The 8,451-nt window shown below is 29.9% G+C and overlaps 1 protein-coding gene across 1 annotated transcript; it reads left to right on the forward strand.

Annotated features, from left to right (window-relative positions):
- Positions 1-2,785: 2,785 nt before the first annotated feature.
- Positions 2,786-5,484, forward strand: LOC111639034. The gene is made up of 2 exons (XM_023384810.1): positions 2,786-3,123; positions 4,226-5,484. The coding sequence occupies exons 1-2, from the start codon at positions 2,924-2,926 to the stop codon at positions 5,268-5,270; spliced, it is 1,245 nt and encodes a 414-aa protein (XP_023240578.1). The 5' UTR covers positions 2,786-2,923; the 3' UTR covers positions 5,271-5,484.
- Positions 5,485-8,451: the final 2,967 nt, after the last annotated feature.

The raw sequence follows: 8,451 nt of genomic DNA on the forward strand, positions 1-8,451 counted from the left end.
TTGGAAAAACAGAAGTTGTAAGAGTTTTTAAATATTTATTGTCGCAAAATGTTTTATGTTTTTGTTTAATTTTAGAGATAATTGTACAGAAAAATGTTTTTATTGTTGTTAATTATATAAAGTGTCGTTTAAAGGCCTGCTGAGGAGGGACGAACAAGTCCGAAACACGTTTGATGTATATGTGTTCAGGTGAACTAAATAAAGAACATTATTTTCGAACTGTAAGACTAAATATCTGCATCTATAATTTTTCAAGTATAATAAGTCCTGTTAATACATAGAAAGTACTAGTATACAACATAAATTATAAATAGATAAAAAAAGGACAAATAGGCATAATAATTGAAAAGTCTTTTCGTTTATATGGATTTTTCGTATTGTTGCGTGGTAGATTTATACACTAAACACTAAGAAACGTCTATATAATAGATTCGTACAAACCCTGCAAATTCATTCAGCATTTCCAATGTCAGAGGTAATGTCAGAATAAACTTCATTTCATTCGGACACACAATTAAGAAGTTTTTCAGCAATCCTCCATTTTGTATCAAGGATGTTCGTAGTACGACGACACATTCTCCATTCTCATTGAAAATGGTCACTTCGTGGAAGTTAAATCGTTGTTCTTTCACGTTTGACATCTTATTTCGCTTCTTGCAATAATACGTGTATTAAGGAAAACTCGTACAAATAATAAAGAATAATCTCCAAATCTCTAAAATTTTAGTCAACGATTAATATTAATTAATTTTTGTGTTTGTATTTTATTTAATGTATATTATTATTTTTTTTTTCTTTTTTTTATGTTAATGAAGACGGCAGCAAACTGTTAGAAGTGTTATGATGTGTGCATTTCTGTACGACAAATCTACATCTCTGTCGTATTATTACTGTTGGACAGAAATGCCAAACTGGGAAATTATATAATACTTGTTTTTGTATTTAATTTAATGTATTTTATTTTTTATTACTATTTTTCTTCCTTTTTTTAAGTTAATGAAGACGGCAGCAAGGTGCTGAAAGTGTTATGATGTGTGCATTTATGTACGACAAATCTACATCTCTGTCGTATTATTACTGTTGGACAGAAATGCCAAACTGGGAAATTATATAATACTTTTGAGTATTGTATAATTTGATATAAAATTGTAAAGGATTTTGAAGCAGTATAAAATTAAATACAAATTATTGTCGGTAATTGGATGGATGTATATCTTAAATTTTATAACCATAATCTTGCTGACGAGGGGCATGATAGCCCGAAACACAGATGTCAACTATTGTACGTGTACAGGTAGCTTAATAAAGAAGGTCTATTTTCTTTAAGAACTTTTTCCTCAATTTTTGAGTATAAAGCTTAACACTAGTATAATTGTCCACGTTGACAAATATATAATAAGTTGATTATACTACTCAACATTTTAAACACGATTTGAACGACTATAAATATGACAGAAGCATTGCATTTGCTGTAAATAATCGTGATCTATTTTGCTGTTTTTTCCCTATTTGTAGTCGTTTCGGCCATTTCAAGTGGTAATACAATATTTTAATTAAAATATTAATAATATTCAAGACTTTTTAATATACAGTTTTGAAGAGAATTTCTTACATTTCTGATAAACTGGTCGAGTTGATTGGGTGTTTACGTTATTATTAGGTTATTATTTTCTTAACTAATTAACTCAGCTAAGTTTATCTTAAGTTATTAAATATTACACAATAATAATTATAAAGTATTATCTATATTTTTTATTATGATAATTCTGATGAATTTTATAATTATAATAATAAAAATTTTATTAATTTAATATATTTAAATTTAATTAATGGTAAATAACTAAACAATGAGAAATGAATTTATTTACTAAAATAATGCTTTTAAATAATAGAAAACGTTTAATATATTTAAATTATTTTTGTTTCTTAGATAGCTTCTACGTCATAGAAAAGTCACAGGAAATAGAATGGCGTCACCTCACCTGCCACGTCACCGCAGAAACACGTGTTTTTGTTTACAATATTTCTTACTATTACATTTTGTAAATTAATTAACAAAGTTTAGTAAAAATGTAAAAACAAATACAGAAAGCGATGAATAACAAATATATAAAAGCATAAATTAATACAAAAACTAACAAAATAATGAAGAAAATTTACATTAGGACAAATAAATTTAATTACATTGTAATTTTTGTTAATTATTTAATCTGATAAAACACATTGTTTAGTCTTAGAAACTTTTTCCGAAGTAAAATAGAACAATTACACTGTAATTAAAATTTACATTGTAATCTAAACATTATCCACCTAAGTGGAATGTTTACTTAAAAAGGCGAAAATGACGAATTTCTTTAAAAATAGAAGACGAATTAAAAATCACTATGTAAAATAAAAACAAAAAAAGACGATGACATATTCTGCTTATGTCTAAGGTATATAGTTGCAGGATATAGGGGTGCAGGAAAAAACGTGTACAAATTACGTACAATGTTAAAAAATTAACTGTTACTTTGGCAACATCATTTAAAACTAAATTTAATGAATGACATGCACGAAATACAGAAAAAGCTCTAGAATTTATTTTACTTAAATTTACGATTTATTAAAATGTCTTATGAAATTCACATGATCGAATAAGCGATTAATTAGGAAAATTGAACACAATAAATATTTATGTATACTAATATTTTCCAAAAGTGCTCAGTATCATCTATTTAATAAACTCATTTGCATAAAAACTAACACATGATTGACGTAACCGTTTCTATTCCGGTGAACGTAACTTGAGAAAGTGTTCGTTTTAAGTGTCAAGTATTGAGAAAGATAATCGTTGACTAAAGTTAAAGAGATTTGGCGAATATTCTTTATTATTTGTACGAGTTTCCACTAATACACGTATTATTGCAAGAGGCGAAATAAGATGTCAAACGTGAAAAAACAACGATTTAACTTTCACGAAGTGACTATATTCAATGAGAATGGAGAATGTGTCGTCGTATCACGAACATCTTTGATACAAAATGGTGGATTGCTGAAAAACTTTATAATTGTGTGTCCCAATGAAATGAAGTTTATTCTGAAATTACCTCTGACATTGCAAATGCTGAATGAATTTGCAGGGTTTGTACTAATCTATTATATAGACGTTTTTTAGTGTTTAGTGTATAAATCTAGCACACAACAATACGAAAAATCCGTATAAACAAAAAGTCTTTTTCTTTTTTTAAATCGTGTAATCATTTAAAATAAGTTGCAGTGGATGAAACAAATTTATTGAATCGAAATAATGCAATTATTCGTAAAATTTGTTTATTTTTTAATAACGAAGCAGTTAATAAATCATTACTTAGTATATTGGATGACGAAGCGATGTCGTGAATGCGATTTTCTGCCAATTAGCAATCGTGATTAATAAAGGTTTTGGTCGGTGTGAAGTTCAACTCGCATACTCTCACATCACCAACTACGAGGATATTTTTAAGGATTTATGAAAATCGACTGAATGTTTGGTCTTTCTGAAATTCGGGATCTATTTTAGACATTACGAAATTTTTAACGTTACACTTAATTGATTTCTTTGTTCATTTCCCTCTAATATTAGTATTTCTCCGTGTTTATTTTAATGTTTTCATTAATCAAAGAATGTCGTGGTGTCTTCAAGTATAGCACATTTCAATTTAAATTCAAAATTTCACATTACTTCGTTAGAATATATTTTCGTGAAAATAATTTCTATTGATTGGGCATTTTAATTGCTCCGGTCGGATCTGAAATTCTATTTTTCGTGTTATTTCCAGACAAAACAATAAGACAATTCTTCCGAAAGGTGACTTATGTGTCTCCGATTATCCTTGATTTGTTTTTTACTCGAAAAAAATGTAAAATAATATCATCATTATCATCATTTTTATTTGTACAAACAAAGTACAGACAGGCCCAGCTTTCGTGCATTACCGGTTATACACGTTTAGTTTACAGTACTCAAGAGAAATGTATTACACTTAAACAAATTATAGATATTAATTAAATATACATACATAGAAATAAATACACAAAGAAATGATAAAATAGATGATAAAATAGTATAAATCAATAAGTAAATAAGTTAATAATAACAATTATTTGATCTAGATACAAACTTAAAACTAACTATGTAAAATAATATAAAATATGCAAATTATTTATTGTGTTTAACTTTGTAAATGTTTATGTTTCGTTTCAGGTTTTTGGAGAAAGAATGTGTTTTTTTTAATTCTGCGGATAACGGATTCGAGCTGTACCTCATCGGCAAACGTTACTTTATTAGGCAACTGGAAAAAATGTGTTTTTATTATCTTACACAGTCGATTATCTGCACAAGCGTTTGTCGCATCCACGATTTTGCTTGCAGACACAACGAAAAACAATTGCAGTTTAATTGTTGGGAAAGTTTCCATTGGCTCGAAAAGAACTATTTCCACACAAACGATTTCAAACGGTGTGAAGAAAGCAGCATTTACAGGTTATTGAGGTCCGACTTTTTCACAGTAGAGGAATCTGATTTGGTGTATGCGCTTCTCGAGTGGGTCGAGCAGAAATTTTGTAAACTGAGAGAAACAAACGACGACATTTCGACGGGAGAAATAATAAGACCGTTCCTGCCGTTGATTAGATTCTCCATGTTGGAACCATGGTTAAAAGAACACCTTTTGAACTTGATTAGCAATGTTTGCATTTCGAAAAAAGAAGCTAAATACATAAGAAGATATCAAATTCAAAAAAATGTCGCGACTCTACCACCAATAATATCTGCTTACACTAAACCGAGAAGAACTTCTGAATATTCTTCGTTACTTGCCGTAAATTTCATGACTTATGAAGAGTTGAAACAAAATACCAAAATGAAACCAATTTATTGGTTTATGGCTGATTTATGGGTTACCAAAAGTTGTTTGGCGAATGCGATTGTGCTACCAATTAACCATCAAAATCCTGAAGGAATAAATGTTTTAGTCGGTGTGAAGTCGACGTATTCGCAAGATTTCGTCTACGAAAGAGAGATCTGTGGTATGGACGGGACTTTAGAGTTTCGAAAAATGAAATATTTGCGGGAGCGCAGCTTTAACATATTTTTAGTGAAGATACCGAAGGAAGAAATAGAATTGACCTTCATTGAGGTATTAAAAAGTACTCCCGAATATATTCCGATATACGAACTCCCAGATAAAACTATGAGACTTATAGGGGAGAAAACAATATTCAATTGTAGAATTTCTCCAATTTTCTAATTTTTGTAAAACTTTGTAATATCTGTTACTTTACTTACATTTGACACGAGGTATGTTTTCGCTTCCGCTCGAGAAAGTACGTAATTGAACTGTGACGTCTGTGGTTATTACAGAATACGAAAATTAATTTTGAGTGTTTAAATAATTACACAATGTAAATAAACAGTACTCGTGAGGTGATTGTTGTAGACGAAACCATTTTTGTGAAATAATTGAATGACAATAAATTATAGAAACATCCGTTTTTCATTTTTAGCGCATTTTTTTAGCTAACATCAAATAGGTATTACGTATTTATTTCATACATGCGTTCTACAAATGACATATTATATGAAATAAATATAAAATAATTATTTCTATTATTTTACTACAATAATTAATGACATTGTAGCTATATGATACTTGTAATGAACTACTTAAAACACTTTTATTTATTAAAATTAATTTTTGAAAACTATTTCATATACTGCTTAAGTTCAATAATGTCATTGTATAAGATATGGATACATAATAATTACGTTAAAAAATTAATATTTGAATAATATCATTATCTTTGTAGCGGTAACATTTATGACACGACAAAATGGTCATCTCGTAAATGTTTACTTATTATTGCTCCCATAACAATACCATAGTTATTCTCATATAATTTGACGTATTTCACTTACAAAACCAAATCTGTAGGGCAGAGTTCGAGTAGTTAAGGTGTCGTCACACTGCTCTCCGATCATAGAAACGAATCTGACGAAGGAGACTTTATGTTCACAAGGCAAAAAGAGTAAAATTATGGTCAGGAAACACCGGAGCTAATCTGGGTAAAAAGTATCTTTAGAAATTTTTCTGGATGCTTTGTGAGGGACAGAGCCCAATATATCTAGCCTCGTTTCTTACTTACCGGTCGCTCTGTTGTTTGAGTAGTCGAGCCCACAATGAATATGATGAAAACGACCGTTTGTGCTCACGGGGAGAAAAGGAAAACAAAATGAATGTTTGCAGGGAAATTAACACGAATTTACGTGTGAAGTACTCTTAAGTGATGCCCGTTTGTAAATATCGTTTATTAATTAAGAACTCATACAGAAAATGAACCGAAAAGCTCTCGATATCTTTAGACTTTAATATTAATTAATAAAGATTCACGTGTTCTAAGATCAGTCATGACTCTACGTAAGAGTTAATGTGGATTGAACTTGGAACCTTCAACGTTCAGAGGGTTTCAAAGAAGTAGAAAACGGAAAACGCAATTTAAAGAATTTTTTATTTTCGTTACATTAGGAACTTGGTGTTTTAAACTTTTATGTGAGATAAAATTTGTAGTTATTTAAAGCAAATATTACCGGTATAAAATAATATAAAGATTAGAAGTACGAAAGAATCTTAATGTTTGTTGATATTTTTTGTTCGAGCAATTCCGGGCTCATCTTCTGCTATTATTATTACACTAGCTGTTACCCGCTGCTTCGCTAGCGCAGATTTTGCAAGCAAACCCTATTTACATTCAATATTTCAACAATCATAGTAATTGTTATTTAACACCTACCGCTGAGAATCAAACGAACTATTTTCAATTTGATTATTTTTTGGAACGTTTACGATCGTTCTATAATCGAACCAATAAGCAGAAAGAAATTCGAATTTAAAACGGTTCGAACATTTGGTTGAAAAATCGAAATATATAAAAATATTTATAACAATGTCTGAAATATTATCAATTTAATAATCCTGTGTACTCAATGAAGACTAAACGTAATTAAAAACAAAAAAATCGCATTTAAAATAGTACAGTAGAAGCCGTTCTTCAAGTTAAGCTTTAATGCTCTCCCTCTCCCTCGCTGGAGAACTTTGGAAAATCTTTTCTTAGTGTGCGTTTTTATGACGTAACCTAACCGTGTACCAAATTTCACCTCTAAGTTCTGGAACTTTCTAGAAAAAACTGGATCATTCTCATTGAAGCGTCACACATTTTCGAAGTCAACCACTTTCAAACCCCGTATCTCTCACACTCTTATAGCTATTGAGACGCAACCATTATAGTGCACGACGGGAGACTTGGCGCTACTACCACAGACAAACACCATTCATGTGCAATGTGTAGTTTTGGTTGCAGAGTGAAATATAGGCACAAACATGTTCATTTATATATAGTTATAGATATAAATATTTATTGTGCTAAATTATGCTAATACTGCTTTTTCGATCATGTTAATTTTAAAAAAAAACATTTTAATAAATCATAAAATCTGAATTAACGAAAACGAATCTGTTTTCAAAAGCAAATTTTATTTGAATTTCTAATTTTTACAAAATATTCAATTACTTGTATTCGCGTTAAGAGAAAATCAAGTTATGAAAAAACCAGAATATAAAGTACAATTTTCTCATGTAAACTGACTAACAAAAATTGATAAAATCAACGTGTGTATGTGATAGAAAATATATAATTTGCAACATATTCAGAATGGGAAACGCTATTTCTTAAACCTCATCCGAAAATTGCTCACAAAGTGCTGATTGGATAACAATAAGTTCTAGTTTTCAAGACTTCTTTGCAAAGAATTCTTGAAAACTTTAGTAGTGCCGATAAAAGGGTGCATAAGAAGTAGTCGACTTCTTACTCACGAAAGTTTAACGGGACTAAAAGCTTAAATGAAAAAAATTGTCTGATAATCCAAAATTTACTTTAGAAACGACAGAAGTCAGCACTGAGAAATTTTAACTGAGAAAAATTAACGTATAGAGTCTCGTTTTTGACTAACCGGTTGCCCCATAATAGACATGAAAAAAAAAGGTTTTCTTACTCGCTACTCTGAAAAAGAGTGTTAACAATGAAGCAGCCCTTTACCTCCCTCAGGAAACCATAAATATGTATGATTTAAACCACAAAACAATTGAAAACATGATTTTTTACAAATCACTTAATTTATATTAAACTTGCAGGTGGGCCCGGCGTTGCTCGGGCAAAAGTAACGATAGCGAAGATTAAGATTATTACGTTATAGTCAACCTTACCCGTTTTCACAGAATGCAAAAATTGGATCCCCCGTTTCCAGACTAATTAGAGAATTTTTACATGGGTCTAAAAATATCTTCAATTTCCTGCAAAAACGAAAACCAACTGCACTTTCTCTTAAAACGTCGCTTTCTCTTAACAATTCCATTGTTACGTAACACGTCCATTGTT

This window comes from Centruroides sculpturatus, unplaced genomic scaffold (assembly GCF_000671375.1).
Source record: "Centruroides sculpturatus isolate CEXI.00-Female unplaced genomic scaffold, Cexi_2.0 scaffold1200, whole genome shotgun sequence".
NCBI classification, from domain to species: Eukaryota; Metazoa; Arthropoda; class Arachnida; order Scorpiones; family Buthidae; genus Centruroides; species Centruroides sculpturatus.

What these genes read in the sequence shown, in the direction of transcription:
- LOC111639034 (XM_023384810.1), top strand. Translation starts at nt 2,924, where the DNA reads ATGTCAAACGTGAAAAAACAACGATTTAACTTTCACGAAGTGACTATA. An exon ending in ATGCTGAATGAATTTGCAGG is followed by an intron (nt 3,124 to 4,225) that starts GTTTGTACTAAT and finishes GTTTCGTTTCAG; the next exon opens with GTTTTTGGAGAAAGAATGTG.